This window comes from Vipera berus, assembly GCF_964194415.1.
Source record: "Vipera berus genome assembly, chromosome: 9".
Taxonomy (NCBI): domain Eukaryota; kingdom Metazoa; phylum Chordata; class Lepidosauria; order Squamata; family Viperidae; genus Vipera; species Vipera berus.
The window spans coordinates 683,314-705,932 of NC_138212.1; the positions used below are offsets into that span (position 1 = coordinate 683,314).

Below are 22,619 nucleotides of genomic sequence, written 5' to 3' on the forward strand. Positions count from 1 at the left end.
GGTTAGGGGCAATGTATGTGATGCTCCTACCTGACTGGCTGCTGTACCTGCCTTCTGCAAATTAGTAAAGTTGCTCGACCTCACTAATTTTGAGGGATCTGCACAGAGTTGGTTCCAGGGAGGATGCGCTGTCCCCCACATGGGTACAGATGTGTGTTCTGTAAGTACGTGGGAATCAGCAGTGCACGAGGACTGGGGGTCTCGGCTGGCACAAAAAGGCCACCGAGCACTTACTGCTCTGGGATGCCAACGCCCTGGGCAGGCCTGGCTCCCCTCCCACAATCCAAACAGAGGACCGGAGGAGGCAGGTGCCAGCCCTGCCCCTGCATGGGACGGCTGGCTTTTGGGGCCTGGGGGCAGCTGAGCACAGCCAAAACAAAAGGACCTTCTGAGCTGAACATACAGATGAAAATAATTCAAGCCCCCCCCTTAAGAGGGTGCTCCCTGCCTCCCCCTCAGGAAATGTGCTGCGCTTGCAAAGGCAGAAAACCTGAGTGGAGAGAGCAGAGCAGGGCAGGGGCCCAACCGCGGGGGGGGGGGACACCAGCTGCGGCATCGGCAGAAGGGGGGGCACCTGGCTCCCCATCCGCGCCCCCAAGGACCAAGCAGCTGCTGCCTGACCAAACCCCAAAGCGGGGGGGGGGGCTGCAAGAGGGCCCCCAGGGTCAGCCCCTCTGAGGGTCCCGATGCCTTCTTGGATCCCGCAGGTGGGACGCTTCTCCCGGGCTCGGCCCGCTCAGCTTCGCCTGGCTGGAAAGGCGGGCGGGGGGGGGCAAAGTCGCCGGCGCGGTTTCGGGCGGGGGGCCGGGCTGCCTTTGGCGCGGCTCGGCGGCTACAGTCGCGTCTCCCCTAACAAAAGTCAGGCCCGCCCACGGGAGGCTACCGCGCGTCCCAAAGGAGCCCGTCCTACCTCGCAGGGTTGTTTTGCGGATTCAGAGCGGGCTCTGCGTGAAGCGGCTCACCGGGAGGGCGACCCCCCCGCCGCCCCCACGAGCGGTGCCCTTTTAAGCGCGCCGGCCTCGCCCCCTTTAAGCGGCGCCGCAGCGGCGCGTCGTGGGAAGCGGCGGGCGCGGGCAGGAGGGGGGCAGCGACCGGGCAAAGCCGCCGCCTGCAGATCAAAGCGGGCGGAGGCCGAGCGGGGCGCCCCGGCTGGCCTGCGGGCGCGTGCCTGCCCGGCTGCCGCCCCCGGCCGGTCTGGCTCTGCGCGGCGCGGGATCGGGGCCATGAGCCCCCGGGGGCGCCGGGCCGAGAGCGCCGCAGCAGCCGCCGCCGCGGGCGCAGGGGCGGGAGGAAGCGGCCGGCGGGCGCGGTCGGAGGGCTTCCCGGCGGGGGCAGCCTGAGCGCAGCCCGCGGCGACGGAGCGCGGAGGCCGCCCGGCCGAGGTGGGGGAGCAGCCCGGGCCGGCCCCACCCACGTCCCCACCCAGCCAGGTCTGGGAAGCGGAAGCGGCGGCGGCGGGAGAGCGGCGGCAGGAGCAGCGCCAGTCGCCCAGCAGCTGCCGAGGCTGCAGCGCCGCGCACAAAGCAGCAGACATGAGGTCGGTACCTGCCGGGCGGCCGCCTTTGTTGTCTGGGCCCGGCCCGGCCCGCCACCAGCGATGCGCGGCAGGCGGGTGGCGCTCCCGGCTCGTCTCCGCCCCGAAGCAGCGGCCAGTTTCGGACTGCGGCGGTCCCTCCGGCCCTGCCTGTCGGGGTGGGGGTGGGGGGCGGCGGGGCAGAGGGAGGGTCGCCTCCCCCGCCTCGCGGGCAGCTCCGACCTGGCTGAGGCTCCTGAAGTTGGCGAAGGGCTGATGGGGGGGCGCTCTCCTCGTCCCGGAAATGGGGCGACTGTTCCGCGTGGGGAAGGGGCTTCGCCGGGCGGAAAGGGGCGCCCACCCCCGGAATAGATCCTGCCCGCTTTCCGGAGTGGAGTGCGGGCTCCGCACGCCCCTTCCTCCGGAAGCGCGAAGTTGGGTAGCCCCTTCCCGCAGAGGCGAGGGGGAAGCGAGGGCTGCCCTCGTGCAATCCCGCCCCCTCCCCCCGCCAGAGGGACCTGGAAGCCCCGCGTGGCCGGCAGAATGGAGCCCCCCCCGCCAGCTGATGGGCGCCTTTGCAGTCTTGCCCTTTGGCCTCGCTTGTCGCCGCTTCTGCCCCACCCGCCGACCTGGTGGGGGGGACACCTGAGACTTGGGTGGGCTTTGGGAGCGTCGCCGCTGCGACCTGGTCGGGCACTTCGGAAGGATGAGGGGTGTCCAGCGGGGGGTGAGGGGGTGCGTGGGGCGGGCTGGGCCGGAGCGGAGGGGGGTCTTGCGAAGGGGCTGCGCGGGGGGTGGCAGGCTTAGTGGGGCGATCCACATCCCAGTTTCGACCCAGCTCGGACTCTCTGGTTATATGCCCCCCGCCCGAAGCTGCCTGGTGCTGCCCCCCAGTTAGTGCTCTCCCACCTGCTCCTCTGCAAATGGGGGAGGCACTGAACAGGGACCCCTGCCCGGCTGTGTTTCAGGGATGGGCCGAGGGGCCCTTTCCTCACCTGCGCGTGAGCCTACGAGGACTTGAGCATGTGCAGAGTGCTTCGGCCGGGCGCCTCTTGTGGCGAGCGGAGACCCAGGCGGCAGGCCGGCGCCCCTCCGCCTCGGGCGCTGCTTCCTGCCTGCCGTCTTAGTCATCGCGGGCAGCCCGGGAGCGCCCCCGCCCCCCCCCCAGCCCTTCCGCCGGGCGCTCCGAAGCTGCAGCTCCCGGGAAGAGGGTCTCTGGCTGGGTCTCCAGAAGGCGGATCGGTGTCGCACCCGTCGGAAGTCCAGCCAGAGGAGCCGCGGGCGAGGAAGCGCCGTCTTGATGCCCGGCCAGGTGGGCCTAGGAGGCGGCATCGCGCCGGGATTCACCTGGCCGGAAGAGCCGCGACCAGAAGCCCGGCGGGGCGGCCAGGAACCTCTGCAGTTGGGCGTAGCCCCCCCCGTCGCTAGGTTTGTCCTGTCGGCGGCACAGAGGCCCATTCAAGGTAGCCCCGGGTTTGGTTTGTGGCCAATGGTTGCTTGAGTTCCGGGAGCAATAAAGGCCCTGACACCCTTGTTTATTAGGGAAGGGTCTTTGGCAGGGAGAAAATGGGGCTTGGCTGCTCATTTTGCAGGGTGTTCCAGACGCATCTTTTCTGTTTAATGTAACCACACAATCCTATCAAATGGATCTCGGGCAGCTTTGGATTCCAGTTCCCATTATCCCCAGTAAGAAAGCCCACAGACATTCTTGTAGCCAGGGAATTGTGAAATTCAAGGGTCACTTGGAGAGTCCAGGTTTGGGATGGCTGACCTGCCCAACATCCTGGGTTTACACGCTTTTAGGAAGCCCCTAAGGCTAAGCCAGGCATGAGAGATAAATGAGCCCTTGCTCCTACTTATGTTGTTAGTTTGAAAGGTATACAATACCTGTACATGGAGGCTCTTATCAGCAATAGCTAGAGCTAGACAGTCACCTTTCGTGAATGTGCCTGCTCCCGTTCTTATTTGAGTGTTTCTCAGAAGGGAATCTTGATTTCATTCTGTTCGTGTGTTTGCGTGAGAGAGAAAAATACAGGTCTTGGTAGCCCTTGCAGTTAGTCTTCAATGGTTAACTTTGCTGGACAGTTTAGTAAGCTTGGTTCAAAGATCCGGGGGAAGCCAGCTGGATCATTTCTCCTGCTATGTCATAATGATTCCCTTGGTAGGAGCCATGCGGAACCAAATTTGTTACGACTTTTTCCTCTGGGTACTGAATAATTTTATTTTTAATCATGCTTTCATCCAAACAGGCATACAGGGTTTCCTTCTTCAGTGAAAAATGAGTGTGTTTTTATTGAAAGGTGTGCAGTGTCACATTTTGTGTTCATTCTCTTAACCAGGGATGTCCAACTTTGGCAACTTAAAGACCTGTGGACTTCAACTCCCAGAATTCCCCAGCCAGAGCTGGCTGGGAATCCTGGGAGTTGAAGTCCACAGGTCTTCAAGTTGCCAAGGCTGGATCTCCCTGCTCTAACTTTGTTTCCTAAGTTATTCCTGATTATGGATAGACCCACCTTCCTCATTCTTGTGGGGAGGGGGGTTAGGTGGGAGAGAGGGTAAGGGAAGGGGTGAGGCGACTGGAAAGACCCAACATGCAGGAACTTAGAAATAAGGCCGGGCTGGAGTTTCAGGAAAAGAAGAAATGGGTTATGCGCTCCTGCGTGTGAGGCATCCAGACTTAGTCCTTGTTGGAGCAGCCAGATCAGGGTATAAATAAAATAATTAAAATACTTTTCTGCAAACCTCTGTCGGGTTAGGATCCAGGCCAGCTCAGAGGCCTCTAGAAACACAAAAGAGGTTTTTGAAGCAGGCCCAGCAGGATCAGCATGATGACAGATACTACCCCCTGCCTTGCAGCCAGATTAGAGAGGGAAAGTTTTATTCTTTTCTACAGCTGCGGTCCTGAGGCAAAGGCAATAAGCTGCAAGCCTTTTAGAACTTGACAACTACCTGAGGATGGGTGGACTTCAAGTCCCAGAATTCCCCAGGCAGCAGTGAGGCTGGAAAGCAGAAGGGAGGGAGAGTCTTATGGCCACCCGCTTTGTTTCCACTGACTTTCTGACTTTCCGGAAAGAAAGCTCACTCAAAATTAGCAACCTAAAGCAGAAAATCTTGACCATTATCAAATCCACTTCCCTTCCCCCCTCTCCCCTGCCCCCTGGATCCAGCTGGTGACCCAAGGAGACATACCCTGGAACGGGGTGGGCAATGATGGCCTCTTTATGCTGGCTAGCTCAGGAATTCTGGGAGTTGAAGTCCACAGGTTGTAAAGAGACCGTAGTTGCCCATCCCTCTCCTGGAACCAGAGGCGTGTCCAGAAGTCTGAGAGAGCAAAGAAAATTGCCAAAGTCTCTTCCCTGACTGTAAAAAAAAAAGGGGGGGGAACAAGTAATAGAATCCTGGCTGACTGGGGAGGGGGGGACGGTGCAACTTTTGTGAGTAACCTGCACACACCTCTGTTTTGTGGTCTGCGTCAGAAGCAGAAGTTGTGGCTGTGAGCAGTTCCCCCCAGTGGCCTTGGGCCTTGCAGCAGCCCCTGCTGGTTAGACTTCTAGGGAAGGAGGACAGTTGTCCTGTGTCCCCCCCCCCACCCCGGCCCGGGTGCCTTTCTCGACAGCTGTTCTAGCTGCCTTGGTCTGCGCTGGAGGACTCTGCAGTAGTCTGCTTTTTATTTTGTTGTATTTATTTGTAACTTGCCTGTATTATTTTTTTATCAATCTCAAGGTGGTAAGCATATTCCACACACCTTCCTCCTCTTTTCCCCGCACAACAACCCTGTGAGGTGGGTTGGGCTGAAAGAGAGTAGCTGGGCCAACGCCAGCCAGCCAGCTTTCATACCTAAGGCGGGACTAGAACTCACCATCTCCTAGTGATTGGCCCAAAGTCACCCAGCCACTGTCTTGCGTCAGGCTGGACTAGAACTCACAGTCTCCAGGTGATCAATCCAGAGTCACCTAGCCAGCTTTCATGGCTAAGGTGAGACTAGAACTCACGGTCTCCTGCTGATCACCCCCAAATCATCCAGCCGGCTGTACTGTATAAGCTGGGATTAGAACTCGCCATCTCCCTGTTTCTAACTGAAGCCTTTACTACTTAGAGCACTTTCCTGTTTCCCCCCCCCCCCCCCCGCTCCTCTCTAGCAGCGTGGAAATAGGAGAGATTGCCCTGCGGCCTTTGGAAAGGGAAGAGGGGGTGGCATTAGTGGGGAGAAAAGCAAGCCCCGTTTGAGGGGGCTTTGGGGGTTCAGAAATTGATCCAAACTGAATTTTACCTGAGGTGTCCTCCTTAATGCTCTCTGAGCTTGGTTGGTTTCTCGTTTCATTACCCAGCTAGGCAACAGCGTCAGTGCTAGTGAGTTTTTGTTACTTTAAACCCAGCCTGGTTGTCAGTTCGGATTTTCCCTTCTGCCTTCTGTACTTTTCTGTTTGTAAAACCTCTGCAAGCAAGAGCTGGTCTGAGGGTCACTTCCGGCCGGCTGGGGTTTGATGTGCTGATTCTAGAGCCACCAAGCCTGCTCCTTCCCACAGCTCAGGAGGCTGGGCTTGCCAAATCCCCCCCTTTTTCTCTGTGGGTCTGCGTGTGTGAGATGGGGGGGGCACAGTTCAGTTTAACTTTTGGGTCTCCAGGGGGCCGGAGCTGGATGGTGAAGATTCAGCCCACGTTGGCCTACTTCAAAGCAGGCGCAGGGGTGAAAGCCGGGCCCTCAGATTAAGAGTGCTGGATTTGCTAAAATAGCAGGGCCTCAAACCCGAAGGAAGGTTTGCAATTGGCTGCTTCCGGCCCCAACAGAAGACTCAGCTACGCAGCTCTCATTTCAGAGCAGGGGTGTCCAACCATGGCCACTTTAAGACTTGGGGACTTCAACTCCCAGAATTCCCTAGGTGACAGGGAATTCTGGGAGTTGAAGTCCACAAGTCTTAAAAGTTGCCAAGGTTGGACACCCGTGTTCTAGGTGGCATCTGAGTGCATCCTGTACAGGCAGACACACACACACACACACACACACACACACACAGCGCCTTGTTTTGTCCTTTGCATGAGAGGGCAAAAGACCCAGGAAGCAAAGAGGTCTTATCAGAAACAGCAGACTTGGGGCTCCTCATTGGAACTTTCCTGTTTGGAGGTCCCCTTCCCAGGTTCAGAGAGCTCTTCCCCCCACCTCCCCCAGGAACGCCCCCCTCCCCGCCCAAGCTGGGTGGGAGGGAAGCAGGATTCCTGGGAGGGATTAATGCAGGAGAAATGGAAAGCAGCACGAAGGTCATTTCCATCTGCTCAGAATGCAGGAACTGGGGTTTTTTTGGGGGGGGGGGAGCTGGCTTCAGACCAGGGAAGTCAGTCAAAGCCCAGGAGGGTTTCCTAAGAAGGGGGGGGGCTTCAGCCACCCCTTCCTGAACTTGCTGTGGGGGCTCCTGCCCCACATGTTTTGCTGAGTCCTCAGCAGCTGATTGGACCTTACCTGCAAATGTCTTACCTGCCAGTTCAGAACAGGTGATCCTCGGCTTACGACCTTTTGTTTAGTGGCCATTCCAAGTTACAACAGCACTGAAAAGGGATTTATGGCCATTTTTCACACTTACGACTGTTACAGTCTCGTGATCACGTGATCAAAATTTGGATTCTTGGCAACTGGTTCGTATTTATGACGGTTGCGGTGTCCCAAGGACACATGATCACCTTTTGTGACCTTTGATGAGCAGAGTCAACGGGAAGCCAGATTTGCTTAACAACCATGTGACTAACTTAATGACTGTGATTCACTGAATGACCGTGGCAGGAAAGGTGGTAAAATGGGGCAGAACTCGCTTCACAACTGTCCTGCTTATCAACAGAAATGTTGAGTTCAGTTCACTCCCTGCAGTGAAGGGAGCCTGTCTGTCTGCAGAGCGGAGCCCCCTCCCCACCCGCCCGAGGGCTTCCGGGAGGCTCATTGTGACTTCGCTCGGCTTCTGTTGGTGATGTCTCCAAGTGGGTGGCAAGCAGGGAGGAGGTTCCAGCTGGGCAGGCCCAACCATGGTTGCCCCCAAAATGGGTCCCTCTCAAAGGTTGTAAGGGGGAGGGACCAACATCCTCCTCCTCCCCTCCCGGCTCCCTAGCTGGCCAGGAGTTCCCCTCTCCTCTTCCTCTTTGGGCGCCTCACTGGCAGCCCTTTCCCTGGACAGTCCTCTGCCTTCCTCCCCTCCCCCCCCTCAGAAGCCCAGGATTTCTCTCCCTCCAAGGAGGGGGGGTCCTGTCCAGCCCTTTCTCCAACTTGATTCAGAGGCAGAAGCTCTTCTGAGCTGTGTCATAATAAAGAGGCGGGGTGCTCCAAGACCCCTCCTCATTTCTTTCCTGGCTCCTTCTAGTTCCTCTCCCCCAAAGAATAGCAGCTGCTCTGTCCGGTCCCCTCCCCCCTTTTCCTAAAAAGTCCCAAGTTGAAGAAGCCGGAAAATGCCGCTCAGCAGGAAGTGACTCAGCTGAAGCCTCGGCGGGCGCTGGCTGGCTCAGAGGCCTGGAGGAGCCCTCTTGTGCCCCCCCCCGCCGACGCCTCCTGCTGCCCCCTTGCATTCCCCCCATCAGAACCCCCTGGGGCCCTCCGGGCATTCCACGCATACACGTGGACCCTTTGGGCAGGTGCTGGCGGGCCCCTCAGCTGCATCCCCTCTCTGCCCCACACTGGGGCATTTGGGGCCTGCTCTGAGGAAGGGGGAGCAAGGGTCCTGGCACTGACCTGAAGGACCCCCCCTGGGAAGTCTTGGGCTCTCGGGGTCTCCACACCACCATTGCCTCTTTCCACAGACCGGCTCCAGCTCCTCCGAAGGAGAAGGAGAAACACTCCACCCAGCTCAGGTGTGGTTGGGGGTGGGAGGGGAAGAGGGGCCCCCGCTCAGCACCCCAGGCCCCTCTGGCTGCAGCTGACACTTACACCTTTGGGGGGGCATTAGAGAAGGACTTCCTTTCACTGGCCCCGAGCCTGGGGGCCAGGAGGGAGTGGGCAACTCTGCCTCAAGAATCCTTGGGGTCGTGGCCTCCACCCGCAAGCCCGGCAACTGAGCTCCTGGCAGCATGGAATGGGCACGTTCCCTTCCCTCGGCAGGATCACGCTGGGCAAGTCAAAGGCCCCTCTGCCTGACCCCCCAAGGAAGACCCAGGCCCAGCAACCGGAGAAGCCCCCGGGCAGGTGAATGTGGTCTGGGGGGAGGAGTGGAGAGGCACACACCAGACAGCGGGCATGCTGGTGTGCCCACCTGTGGAAAGGGCCTCCTGGGGGTGGTGGGTGCACGTCTGCTGGGCTCCTGCACGGACCCTTTTCTGCAACCTTCCTTGTGCCCCCCTCTCCGTCTGCAACTCGAGTCCAGATTGTCTGTGAGAGGCTGAGGGCAAAGAGTGTCGGGGTCAGCCTGCTCCATGGCCGCCATTGGGGACAGGCAGGAGGTCTCCAGGCCCTTCCCAGCCCCCACCCCATTCCCTCATCCTCCATGGATCCGTCCAGGCCCTGCAACATACCCTTATAAGGCAGGGCTGTCGTGAGGCTGCTGTTTTCCTTGCCTCCACCTTCCGCCTGCATCCCTTCCCTCTTCCTGCGCCTTCAGGCTGCCTCTGCTCCCTTCCACACTCCCCAGGTGCCCCTGCCTTGTGCATCCTCACCTTCCTGCCTCCCCTCCCCAAGATGGGACATCCCCCCACCAAATCTCATGGGAGAGAGACTCTGCTTGCTTCCCTTCCAGCTAGCAGGCTGTATTGGGGGGGGCTGACCAGCTGTGTTGGGGGGGCCTCCAGGAGCAAAGTCCCAGGCAGACTGCATGTATAGGGTGTGTGTGTGTGGCTTGTGGCCCTCTGTCCTGAGACAGGCTGTAGCCTCCCTGGGGGCTGTGCTTGCTGGGGCTGGCAGGGGTTCTGCAGATGCAGAGGTGCCATTCTGCTCCGCTCCCCAAGATGAAGTGCCACTGTGGGTCACTTCTCATGCTTTTAGAAGGGAAGCAGAGGATGCTCCCCCCCCCAGCGGCCAGGATCCAGGTGCAACCCACCTGTCCTCCCCTCCCTTTCTCCTTCTGCAGGCCACCCTCCCCTTCTCTGTAGGAGATGGCCAGAGGGCAGCTGGGTGTTTGTGTGGTCATTTCTGGGCAGCGGCTCCTAGTTAAATATTTCTAGATGGACACATCCTCTCCCCCCCCATGGCTTGGGGGGGGCTTCTCCCGCAGGAGAGCGAGCCCCTCCCTGACCTTTGATCGCCTCTGCCCCATGCCCGCCCCTGGCCCAAAGGCAAGCATGCTTTTGCACAGCTTGCACCAGTGGGTGTTGGGGAGGGGCCTCTACCGCTGCTAGAAGTCCAGTGGGGAGGGGGAGCATTTCTCCAGCCTGGGGGCTTCTGCAAGTTTCTGCTGGGTGCAGATGGGAGGTGGTCTCAATATTGAGAGGGGGCAGCCTGTCTTGGACCAGATCAAGAGATCCACCCTACCCAGCTGCAGAAGGGGGTGGGGGCCATCTGGTCCCTGTTCCGTGGGTAGATCATGCCGTCCGTCCGAGGGGGAGGTTGGGACTTTTCCCCTTGTGCAACAACAGCCTGGAAGGAGCCTCGTTTGACACAACCTTTGGGTTTCCTTCCTTGCATCACTGCACTTGTGGCTAGATTGCGCTTGGACCAGGCAGTGCAAGAACCGAGGAGCATGGGGTGCGGGGCTGATCTGACCGGGGGAGGGGGCGGCATTGCTGAACTGCCATTGATAGGCAAATCCTGGCCCTTTTTTTTGGGCCTGTGGTGGATTCACACACATTCTGAGCTGGGCTTAGCTGAATATGCAGCAACAGCCCCAAAAGCTAATACAACCCTTGGTTCTGTAAACAGAGGCATAGGCTCAAAATCACGTGAATTATTAGTACCGTTTTATAAAACTTTTGATAAGACCACATCTGGAATCCTGCATCCAGTTTTGCTCATCGCGCTACAAAAAGGATGTTGAGACTTTGGAAAAAGTACAAAGAGCAACTAAGGCCCGGAGACAAAAAATATATGAAGAATGGTTGCAGGATTTGGATTTGGCCACTCTAGAGAAAAAAAGGACTGGGGGGACATGACAGCAGTGGTCCAGTATTTGAGGGGCTGCCACAAAGAAAAAGGGGTCAACATATTTTCTAAAGGATCTTAAGACAAGAAGCAATGGATCTAATCAAGGAGAGAAGCAACCTAGAACTAAGGAGAAATCTAACATTGAGAACAATTAACCAGTGGAACAGCTTGCCACCAAAAGTTGTGTGTGCTCTGACACTGGAGGCTTTTAAGAAGAGACCAGAGAGTCACCTGTCTGAGATGGTAGAGGGTCTCCTGCTTGAGCAGGGGGCTGGGCTAGAAGACCTCCAAGGTCCCTTCCAGCTCTATTCTGAATGGGATGAATGCATTCACACAGTCCCCCTAGCTTGGGGGACAAAACCATGGCTTACCCCAATAGGTGAAGGCAGTGATTCTGTGGATTCCATCCAGGTGCGTCCAGCTTCAGACACCTGTAGGTAGAACTACCTGGCAGGTTTAAGCAAGCCAGGGGCTTCTGGACCACATTATTCATGCCAGGCAGGCAATGTGTGTGCAGTGTGGGACGATGCATAATGCGCCGGGGCCTTGAGAGAGGAAAAGCAAGGAGCTGTGTGGGAGCTGCAGCCTCCCCTCCGGCTGCCAGAAACCTTCGCTCTCACCTGCCCTACTTCCCCTTCAGGTGTGCCAGCCTCTGTTCTTTCCCGGGGCACAGAAACTTGCTCAACCTTCCCTTGTAATGAAAGGCTGCTGCTGTTTTCAGGAAGCTGGTTTTTCTTAGTACCTCATTTTGCACGACCTCTTTAAAAAAAAAACCTTTGTGAATTGCTGCGATAGTTTTGGACAAATTGCTGTCTGCACCTGGTTCTTCTTTCCAGCAGGGCTGTCCAACCTTGGCCATGCGCTGGCTGAGAAATTCTGGGAGTTGAAGTCCACACGTCATAAAAGGGCCAAGTTTGAAGACCCCTGGCTTAGAGGAATGCTCCGCTGGGCTGCTGCCCTCTTTGCCAAACCAGGTTCAGAAGCTCCCTGGGGCCTTTGTGGCTTTAACCCTGCCCTTCCGGCCGGCAGGAGCAGCCCAGGAGCCACAGGAATCAATGTCTCTGGCCTCCCCACTTCCCTCCTCCTTTTCCAGCGAGGCAGCTGTTGGCAGCTGGGCTGGGCTCTGCCCCAACCTGCCTGGAAGTCTGGCTCTCCCAGTTCAGGGGAGGGAGGGGCGGCCTGGAGAGCAACTGCCTGGCAGGGGAAGAACTCACTGCTGGGGGTGGGGTGGGGGGCTTGGAATGTGTCAGGGAGAGGAATGTACCCTCCTGGGGGGGTCCTGCTTTGTTCTGGCTAGGGCTGATTTCCCTGGAGGCAGATGTGCACAGCTGGAATGCTGCTGCTGCTCCTCCTCCTCCTCCATGGGCAGCTGTGCCTATAACTGGCAGTTTAGAGTTCATCTGTGGGCATTTCTTTCTGCAAGGTTTCTTCCACACAGGCCTCCTTGCCTGGGCCTTCCGCTTTTCCTGTTTTGCAAGTTACTACAATTCCTCCAGGAACTCTGAGGAGAAATTAAGAACTCACTGCTTTCCCTTCCTTCCTTCCTTCCTTCCTTCCTTCCTTCCTTCCTTCCTCCATCCAAAGAAGGAAGAAGCTGGCAAAATTAGCCCCCTTCTTTATCTAAATTTCAGATGGGGGGGGGGGAAACAGGGGAGACAGGGCTGCAAACAATACAAATTGTTTGATAACATGCAAATACTTTTGCATACTTCACCCTTAATCCTTTTTTGCATGTAGACCACAAAGAGCCCCCTCCCTCTTTGACAATGGAAGATTTTGTGGGCGCTTTTCCTACCCGTGAATTGTTCTCATTCAGAGATGCTATATCTTCCTGGCCTGAAGGGTTTGAGTGGGTTAGAAATATGAAATGCAAATAAATAAAGGTAACCATCTGCAGCTGAGGAGGATTGGCTGGGTGGTGCAGAGCCCCCAAGAACCAACTGTGCAACTTCTGATGGGCGTATCGGGCAGTGCTGCACCAGGGCTTGGAGATGCCGGGAATCCCTCTCTGGCTCACCAGATGAAGTTAATTGGGGGTGGGGTGGGGGTGTTGAGGGGCCAGTGCTGTGGCCCCTCCAGTTCAGGTGTCCTGTACCTTCACCAAGGGGGCAGAGTGCATTTTCCCTGCTGGGGCCGAGAGGATTCCTGTGGGACAGTAATCCTGGATCCTAAAGGGGGAGGAAGCCCCTTTGCCCCCGACTGGCCCCTCTCTCCTCCCTTTAAAGTCCCTCTCTGCGGTTTTGCACCACAGCTGTAGCTCCAGGGCAAGACCTTGCAAAGCCCGCTGGCCAGCCTGAATGGGGTCTAGGCTGGGGGCAACTTTGTGTGTCCCTCTCAGTTCTGCCCTGGCAACAGCTGCCTCCAATTTTTGCCTTGTCTTTTTAACCTCTCTCCACGCTGCCCCACACAGTTTACATCAAGGGGGTTCAGTTTTGGCATCTTTAAGAGTTGAATGCACAGGCCTTAAAAGTTGCAAGGTTGGACACCCCTGGTCCACGCTTAAAGGTCAAGTGTAAATTTGTGAACACATCTAACACAAATGGAGGTGAGACAGGTGTTCTGAGACAGGCAGGCACCATTTATGGGAGCAGTGGGGCGGAATTCGGTGGTGGCGAAAGACTGCTGGGTGGGCGGTGTGACTTATGGAGCCCTCCTCTCTTTCTCCCCCCAGCGAGTCTGTGGTCTGCAGCACCCGTGCCACGGTCATGCTCTACGACGACGCCAATAAGAAATGGGTCCCGGCAGGAACTGGTGTCCAGGCCTGCAGCCGCATCCAGATTTACCATAGCCCTGCCAACAACACCTTCCGTGTGGTGGGCCGCAAGATGCAGCCGGACCAGCAGGTAACTCCTCCCCCATGTTTTTAAATATCCCCCCCCCAGGCTCAAACAGCCAAGGGCTGGTCTTGAGGCTGTAAAGCTTCCCCTGCTCACTAGTCTGAGCTTGTGTCCACATTGGTGGGACAAGGCCTTCGTATTTGGTGTGTGTGTGTGAGAGAGAGAGAGAGAGAGAGGGGGGGGGGACCCTCGGACGCTGCAACTGTCATAAATGTGAACCAGTTACCAAACACCTGAATTTTGATCACATGACCATGGGGGGATGCCGCAATGGTCGTAAGTGTGAAAAACAATCATGAGACCCTTTTTCAGGGCTGTTGTAACTTTGAATGTTCACTAAACAGACTGCTGTAGGTCGAGGACTAACTGCATCACGATCCATCGTTAATAAAAACCTGAATTCCCCCAATGGAGTAAAGTGTCGTGGGAACGCAGTCCTGAATCCAGGGCAGTGGAATTGCTCACATCCAGAGCTTTCCTCCACGCCTGAGCCCCCAGAACCTCTGCTGGGCCGTGGGAGGGGGGACAGGCAGGGGGGCTGCTGCCAGGAGGGGGGCTCTACCCGGGGCAGCCCCCCAGAGGCCGAGGGCCCCCTGAGCTCAGCCCGCTCTGCCCGTGCCTGCAGGTGGTCATCAACAGTCCCATCGTGAAGGGGCTGAAGTACAACCAGGCCACGCCCAACTTCCACCAGTGGCGTGATGCCCGCCAGGTCTGGGGGCTCAACTTCAGCAGCAAAGAGGATGCCAGCCAGTTTGCCAACGGCATGATGCATGCCCTGGAGACCCTGGATGCCGGTGAGGCCCGACAGGCCGAGTGGGGTGGGCACTGGGTTGGGGGCGGGGCGGGGGAGCTGAGCCAGGGGAAAACGCGGGGGTCCACAAGGGAAAGCAAGCCAAGCCCTTTCTGCGCCTCTTCCCGCAGGGTGGGCGCTGATGGTTTCCATGCCTGGGGGGGCAAAGTCAGATGGGTATCGGAGCTGGCAGGCGGTGGGGGGGGGAAAAGAGCTGAACTGCTGGTTGGACTCAAAGATGGGGTACAAACCTGTTTTTTGGTGGATTGTGTCTCCGCAGGAAACTCTGCACCCCCCCTGCGCCCCACCCAGAACGGACCCACTACAGATGAACTGGCAGAGCAGCAGAAAAGGTACAGGAAGCCTCTGCCAGGCTGAAGGGTTGTGGGGGGGGGAGAGAACCGGAGGTTCCTTGCAAGAAGGAGGAAGTTTCTGTTACTTCATCAAACATTTTCAGAGAGGAGCAAAGGGGAAGAAAAGGCTTATTGTTCTCACTTCACTCGGCCCAGAGTTTGAACAAGCCACACGCTTTAAAAAAACCAACACCTCTCCTTTCCCAGAGCGGAAGGTGCTGGGCCCCCTTTTGCCGTGGGGGGAGGAGGGCCCGCAGGAGACCCCCTGGCCCAGGCCTGGCTCCAAGCCAAACCTTGCACCCACAGAGTCTCCCTTTGGTGCCCGCTGTGCCTTCTTAGACGCCACAGGAATTGCCCAGAGCAGAAAGCAAGTGTGTGTGTGTGTGTGTGTGTGTGTGTGTAAAGGCCCTCCTTGGTCAGATTAGCAGCTAATCGGCTTGCAGGGCTCCCTGCTGGGGCAAATGCCCGCTGATTCGGATGTCCTCCGCCTCGTCCCCCTGGCAATGTGTGGCGTTCCCCTTTCCAGCCTCTTGCCCGAGCCGCCCGCCCCCCCACCGAAGTGAGTGCTGCTGCGGTGGGCTGAGAGGGACCCGTGGGGCCTGGGAGCAGGTGGCCTCCCCGGGGGCTGCCAGTGGGCACTGAGGCCTCTTCTGCCCTCTTGATCCCAGGCACCAACCCCAGCTGGAGAAGGAGCAGCCAGAGCAGGCAGAGCGGGAGCGACGAGGGCCCATTGGAGGTGGGTGCCAGGGCAGGAGGTGGGGGCATCATCCCCTTGCCTGCCCTCCCCCCCAAGGCTTTCAGGATGCAGAGAGGGGAAGCCCCTGTCAACTCTGCACGGGGGGGGGGGGGCTTAGGGCAGAGATCCCCAGCCTCGGCCACTTTAAGGCTTGTGGACTTCAAATCCCAGAATTCCTCAGCCAGAATTCTGGGAGTTGAAGTCCACAAGTCTTAAAGTGCCCAAGGTTGGGGATCTCTGCCTTAGATGACCTCCCCTTGGAGCGCCCAAAGAATTAACCGGTTGTGCCTCTCCCCCACTGGGTGCTTGGCAGAAGCAGGCACTAGTTGGGGAAGAGGGTCCTTGGCGCAGGGGGTGGGTGGGAGGGGGGCCAGGTGGGGGATTTTCTGTTCATTTCCAGCTTGTGGGAAGGGGGCAAGGCTGCCACAGCTGGGGGCTCCCATCCTCCTTTCTCTGTTTCTCTTGCTGCAGCCCCCCAGCTTGCCCCTCCAGCGGGGGGCCCTCCGCCACCCCCGGGACCACCTCCAGCCCCCCCTGGGCCACCACCAGGAGTTCCGGGGCCACCGCCAGGTGCCCACAGCGGCCCTCCCCCTCCTCCTGGGCCACCCCCTCCTCCGGGCCCACCGCCTGGCCCTCCGCCCTTAGGAGGGGGGCCACCCCCGGCCCCTCCCCTCCCTGCTTCCCTGGGCCCAGGTGGAGGGGCTGGACCACCCACCGGCTTGGCCGCGGCTCTGGCAGGAGCAAAGCTGAAGAAAACGGGCAGGGTGAGTTCTCCCATGTCCCCCGTGCTAGGGCCCCAGCAAGCCATGGAGGGAGAGCCGCGCCTCATCCTGTGATGGGGCAGCCCCTCAAGGCAGCTTTCCTGCGGGGGTCCTCTGGCAGTGGAGATTGCAGGCGGGGGGGCTGCGTGTGGGGGGGCATTGGTTTGGGGGAGCCCACCTCAGCCCCTCGTCTTCCCACTCCTGCAGGAGGAAGGAGCAAAGCCCGCACCTGGTGGAGGCGCCCCCCCCAGCGCTCCCGTGGGAGGGGGGCTGATGGAGGAAATGAGTGCCAAGTTAGCCAGGCGGTAAGTGGGCACAGCTCTGTGGGGAGGGGTGTCCATTGGGAGGACAGCTTGACTGTGGGGACTTCTCAGGTTGTGGGACTTTGCCCCCCAACCTGGCATCCAAAGGCTCTGTAGGAGATGGGGGGCACATTTTGCCCTCCCAGGGCTGAGAAATGGTTTTGTCCAGGGGGATCTGGAAGCCCCGGCTGTTGGTGTGCTCGTAGGTGCTGGGCAGGGTCCCCATTGTTGGTCTAGTAGACAGTATGGCAAGGGGGTCCCTTGTGAAAGTCATTGGCTGGCAGGCAGGGTGGGGAGGGGTCTTGAAGGGCAAGCTACCTGCTTCCAGGAAAAGTTATCTAATTTGCATCTTACTTTTGCAACCAAAATTATTGTGCCCCTGAAAGTCAGTGTTTCAGCTGCAGAGTCTGGGTGTCTTGGAGATTGTTGGGGTCTCCCGTACAGCTCATGGCCTGCAGGATGTCTTGCCCAGCCGGGTCTGCATCAACTTTGCAATGTGCTTTGGGCACGAGGCGTCCTGGCACTCCCCCCACCCCTCCCCTTTGGGGTCAATTTCGTTTTCCCCCTCCTCCCCACGCTTTTAAACACAAGCCCGGGGGTCTTGTCTGCCCACGGAGGGGCCGTGCAAAGAGAAAAGAAGCTTAGCATCTTTCTGTCTCTCTCCCCTCCCCCCCACCCCCAGAAGGAGAGTTGCAGAGCAAGGCGAGAAGGTCATTCCAAAAAAGGAGGAAGGCCCTTTGCAGGTGAGTCTGGGTGGGGCCCCCAAATGTACTTTCCCACCCTGATCCGTTGGAGGCCAAGCCCTGCCAGCTGCACGTTAGGTGGGCTGGAAGGGGGGGCAGAATTCAGTCCTTGCAGCCCCTGCCCCCCCAAAACACCGCCGAGCCCCTTTGCTCCTGTGGCTGGGCTGGCCCTGCCTCCCGTGGCTGCGGCATGCCAGGCGCCAATCACACGTCAAGCCAGACCAGCAAAACAACCCCCTCGTACCCCCACTTCCCGCCCTTGTGCTCTCCTGGTTGTGCTGCTCCTGCCAAAGGGGTCTTTGCGGGAAGGGGGAAGCAGGGAGGGCACTGGGGGCGAGTCCAGAGCGCCCTGACCTTGGCCTCACTTTTTTGCCCCCAGCAAGAAGACACTGATGCCACTGGAGCCAAGCCCACAGGTGGGTGAGGGGGGGGCTGGTGCAAGATGTTCCCAGAGAACCTCTCTGATCCCTGGGTTGCCCAAGAGGGTCCCTGCTGCCCCCCTGGATCAGCACAGGCAGGAGGAGACGAGCCAGCTTTCTTAACCTGGTTACTGAATCGGCCTATTTCCTGGGTTTGCTCAACCTGTTAAAATACACACTGAAGTACTGGAAAGATAGCTAGGATTAAAACTAGCTATCTTTGCCAGGTTGTGTGAATTAGTCACCATGTTTGCAACTGATTAAGTCAACACCCAAAAGGTCAGGTCTCCCCAGAGCATCATTTCAATGTGGGGCCTTCTGTCTGGATGGGAGGGTCTCTTTTTAAGGTCCCCCCCAAAAAAGTGGAATGTTTCCCCTCCTTTCCTCCCTCAAACAGCAGTTATGGATAATCTCTGCCTTCTTTCCTTCAAAAACACATTCTAGTCCTCATGAAAGGATCCCCCACGCTTTGATAGCTGTCATGTATGAGAAAAGGAGAGCAGGTGCATAGCAAGAAATAGCTGAAGGCAGCTGAACAAGTGAGCCAAGCTGCACGGAGGTTTTTAGTGCTGGAAAGAGGGCGAAGAGCTAGAAAGGATGTCGGGACGAGGCGGCTTCCCTTTCCGTTAGATCCTTGCGGTTAGCAAAATGGAAGAATCGCTTCCGAGGGAAGCCTCTCGATTGAAGCACAAATGGGGAAGATCTCACACCCAAAACACGCTCCCCACAGCCTTCCCCCTCTCTCATTACAGATGCCTTCCGGAGACCTTGGGAGAAGTCCAGTACAACCTTACCCAGGTGAGGGGCACCCCCTCCCCAGTTGCTCCTGACAGCCCTGCAGTGGGAGGGGCTCTTCTGCACACACCCCAGCCCAAGTTCCTCGCAAGCAGCCCCAGAGCGAACAGGGACAAGCTAAGCCTCCTTGTGCACGCGCAAGGACCCCCCCCGATCCTCCCCCCCCAGCCTGCAACTGAGTCTCTCTCTTCCCCCCATCAGGACAGCCGTGAGCCAGAAGACCACTGCGCCCCCCGCCACAGGTCGGCCACAGGTCGGCCACTTTAGGTATCAGGCAGGAGGGGCTGGGAAGAGCCAGATACATACAGCAGGGGAGGGCAGCTTGAGTGGTGGACTTCAACTCATGGCTGGCTCAGGAATTCTGGGAGTTGAAGTCCACCAGTCATCAAAGTGCTGCAGGTGCCCCCTTTGCCATACAGCAGATTTTCTGCAGAAGTTGGGGGCAGGAGCTTTTCCATTTGGGGGCCCCAAAGACCCCAGGATGCCCGTCATCCAGGCTGGTTGGACGTCAGGGGACTGTTGGCTGGAGGGGCTCCAGCTGGGAAGGCTGGGCTGCGGAGTCTCCCTTTGGTTTGCTCACGTCCTGAAAGGCCCAGCCTCGGGGCGAGAACAGGACCCTTCCTGTCCCTGCTGGCATCGGGCCGAGTCATCCCCAGGCCAGGGGGCAGGGAAGGGGGGCTGGAATGTCTCCAGCAAGCCAGAAAAAACATTTTCTCTCTTGCCCCAACCAGCCCCACCTGCAGGGTGAAAATGGTGCCAGGAAGAGGGTCCCAGCCCCTTCAGCCGCTTCCCCCCCAGGCTCCTTTTTCCCAGAGCCTGCTAGTTTGGGAGCGGCTGGTGCCCCCACATCTGGCTGCTTTTGCTTCTGGTTCTCTCTGGCTGTTCCTTCAACTTCTGGGTGGAAGAGAGCTCTCCTTCCCCCCCCCAGGATGAAGCCCCTCCCTTTCTGCTTCTTGGCCTTCAGCGTGGAGGTGCTTGCTGGAAGGGTGGGCATCTGTGCCCGTCTGCTTTAGACTCCTTCCTGGGTCTCCCACCCCTCCTGAAAGGGCCCCTCAGAAGGGCCGGCTCCATCTTCTGCCAGGTGAAGGTGGGCTGTAGCTCAGGGCGTCGTCTCCACCCAAGAAAGGAGACGGAGGGGTGTCCTGGGTGCTCCCTCAGCTGGGAGGTTTTCTTGCAGGCATTTCATGGCCCAACTAGGGAACATTATCCGTGCTACTGATGTTACCTAGTTTGGGTAATGAAACATTGCAAGAAAACAGCCACGTTGAGAGAGCACCGAGGACCACTCACTCAGCTCTGGGCAAACAAGCCATTTGTTGCCCCTGCCAATCCTGGACCCTCTACCTGGCTTGGAAGGTGTTGGAGAGGCCTTGGCGTTGGGGGTTCTCAGGAGGGGGGGCATCTGCAAAGATGGCCGGGTTCCTGATCCTGGCCTTCTCATCGTCCCAGGATGAAATCTGCTGGAGCGATGACGGCCGGAGAGCCCGCGGGTGGCGCAGGGGATGAATCCGAGCTGGAACGGGTGAAACAGGTAAGCCCACGCCCAGCCCTGGCGCCCTGGGCTGACGCTGCCCGAGACCCTTGTGCAGCCCGGTTCACACATGCTCCTTGCACAATTAGCCCCTTGCACCATGGGGGCTCCTGGGGGCTAGCAGGACCTGGTAGGGATGGGGGGGGAGACGTGGTCAGGAGAAGGGGGATCTCGGATAAGGGGCACTCGTGCCAGTCTGCCGGTGGGACCCTCCTGGTTTCAGTGCTGGAGAAATCCAGCCTTGCAGCTTCTCCCTGGCTTGCTTGTTGCAAGTCACGTGCACACAAACACACACGTTCCACACAGACACAGGTTCCTTTTCCTCAGTGTGCATCCTTTCCCCAGGAACTTCTGCAAGAGGTTCGGCGTGAACTACAGAAAGTCAAAGAGGAGATAATCCAAGGTGGGTTGGAGGGCAGCCAGAAGGCCCCCTTGAGGGTCAGCAAAGGGGAGGGCAAATCCTCACCTTCCCGGCCCAGTCCTGCGCCCCTCCACCCTCATCCTGGATGAGTGGGGCAGCTGCTCTGCCCCCATGGCCAAGCTGGAGCAGCAGGACAAGAACGGCCATGCGCTCTTTGTGTGGGAAAGCCCCACTGATGGGGGTGGGTGCCCCATAGATCGCGTCAGGGGAGAAACATTGAGGGATTTCCCCACCAGCTCTGCCTGGGGACGTTTTGGGGGGCTCCTGGGGTAGGGAAGGCTGACCCAGCTCTGCTGAATCGTCCGAAACTGACCCGAGTGTTTCTCCCCCCTCTCTCCGCAGCATTCATTGCAGAGCTTCGGAAGAGGGGGTCCCCTTAGCCCCCAGGCCCAGCCGGTGCCACCCGGAGTCAGCAGTCCAATTCTCCCTCTTGCGCAGAAGAGAATAAAACGGAAAATCACAAAGGCCCCCTCCTCACCTTTCCAGCCCCCTCACCAGACAAGCCCCCATGCACCCCCTTCCCTATTGGCTCCCACCGTGCAATTTTGGGGCGGGGGAGAGGGACAATCTGTGCTGTCTCCCACCCCAGGAAGGGCAGGACCCCCACCTGTGCCTTACCCAGAGCAATAGCAGGGCCCTCCTCCTGACCCCTCCCCAAGGAAGGAAGCGGGCTCTTTCCCTGGCGGAAGGGGCTCCCCTCTCCCCTCACTGGGCCAGCCCCAGTCCAGGAAGGGCCAGTCCCTCTGCCCCCCCCATTTTGGGCTCTCAGGCAAGAACTGTGGTTTCCTCCCCCACCCCAGAGGGGCCTGTGCCGCCCAGCCGGAGAAGGGGCTGGCAAAGGGCAGAGGGAAATGCCCCCTTCCTGCAGCTTGCAAGTTCTGCCCTCTCCTGGGAGCCTTTGAGCCCCTCCGTTTTCCTCCGGCAGAAGAGGCGCGATGGAGAGCCTGGTCCTGTGGCTGCAAATGGGGTGCCCTGTTGCAGCTGGCCGGGAAGCCTCGGCTGAGATGCCACTTGCCAGCCCAAGTTGGGAGCACTGCTCCTGCGGAGGGTGCCCCTCCTTCCAAAGATGGCGCTCTTCTGGGCAAGGGAAGGGCCCTGTCAGTCCCCCCCCCACGCTTCCCAAGACCCTTCCCGCATTCCATGTCTTCTGCTGGTTTCACTCGGTTTTGTAACCCTTTGATTTTATGCGATTTTATGCAAGGGGAGAGGGCACTTTTTAGGGTATTTTTTCTCAAAGGCCCCCACCCCTCTGGGTCTTTTTTTTAAACAAACAGGTTTTCACCCTTCTACCTCCTTCAGGCCATGGAGGGGAACAGGGCGGGTTCTTGGCTTTTCTACTGAGCTGTAATTTTTTGACTTTGTTTTTTGTCAAGCTGGATAGAATATTATATTTTGATTTTATTATTATTATTGTTATTACTGATCTGCTGGGTTTCTCTGCCCGACCTCTTTCCACCCTTCCGCCACACCGCACGCATCGCCTGCAGATGGGCACTAGGATCTCGGGCACGTCCACCAGACTTCTCTTACGAATAAACCTTTTCCTTTTTGTAAAGTTACAAAACGCTTTGGCATCTGCACGTTTCCTTTTGTTGAGCTCTGGGGAACAAGTGGCAGGAGGCGAGGGCAAAATTCCTCTGGGTTTAAGTTCTCTGTGAGGACTTGGAAAAGCCTAAACCGATCGGGCAGGACTGAGCAGCGTTTGGGGAGCGGTCGTGAGATGGAGGGCTGCATAAAAAGCCTGTGGCCTTGTTCACAATACAGGTATTCCTTGACGAGTGATCATAACAGAGCCTGGAGTTTCCATTGTTAAATCATGACGGTCATAAGTCAAGGCACCCACATGCCTGGGCCTGATTTTACAACTTATTTTGTGGTGGTGGTTCAGCAAACATGAGAATCTGTATAGATTCTTATTTCTGCCTCTTAAACCAGAGGTCTCCAAACCTGGCAACTTTTGAGAGTTGTGGACTTCGCTCCACAACCTGCCACCTGAATTTAAGAACAAGGCGCGATGATCAACGCTGATGGACAGTTGTGGTGATGAGTGTTGGCAATCCTCAACTTGCAACCATTCAGTGACTGAAGTTAAAATGACACTGAAAAAGTGGCTTCTGCCTAATCCTCACTTTTATGACTGTTGTAGCATCCTGTCACATGATCAAAATTCAAGCATTTGGAAACTGGCCTGCTGTATTGCAGTTGCAGCATCTGGGGATCACATGATCAAAATCTGCAACCTTCCCATAACCAGTCATTAGAGGAAGCCAGATTTCCTTAATTACACGATTTACTTAACAGCAGCGGCAAAAAAGCTTGTAAAATCAGATGCAACTCACTTAACCCTTCTTAGGGATGAAAATTCTAGTCCCAAT

General features: G+C 57.9%; 1 protein-coding gene across 2 annotated transcripts; it reads left to right on the plus strand.

Moving 5' to 3' along the window:
* The first annotated feature begins 1,248 nt into the window (after nt 1-1,248).
* VASP (vasodilator stimulated phosphoprotein) lies at nt 1,249-21,827 on the plus strand. 2 transcript variants are annotated; one of them, XM_081335381.1, is made up of 13 exons: nt 1,249-1,537; nt 13,228-13,399; nt 14,019-14,187; nt 14,464-14,536; nt 15,205-15,272; nt 15,744-16,036; nt 16,241-16,338; nt 17,018-17,078; nt 17,458-17,494; nt 18,250-18,295; nt 19,742-19,823; nt 20,169-20,226; nt 20,587-21,827. In XM_081335381.1, exons 1-13 carry the CDS (start codon nt 1,533-1,535, stop codon nt 20,622-20,624), a joined length of 1,200 nt encoding a protein of 399 aa, XP_081191507.1. In that variant the 5' UTR covers nt 1,249-1,532; the 3' UTR covers nt 20,625-21,827. The 2 variants fall into 2 exon arrangements, with proteins under 2 accessions (XP_081191507.1, XP_081191508.1); XM_081335382.1 differs by lacking the exon at nt 1,249-1,537 and adding an exon at nt 2,690-2,976.
* The last annotated feature ends 792 nt before the right edge of the window (nt 21,828-22,619 follow it).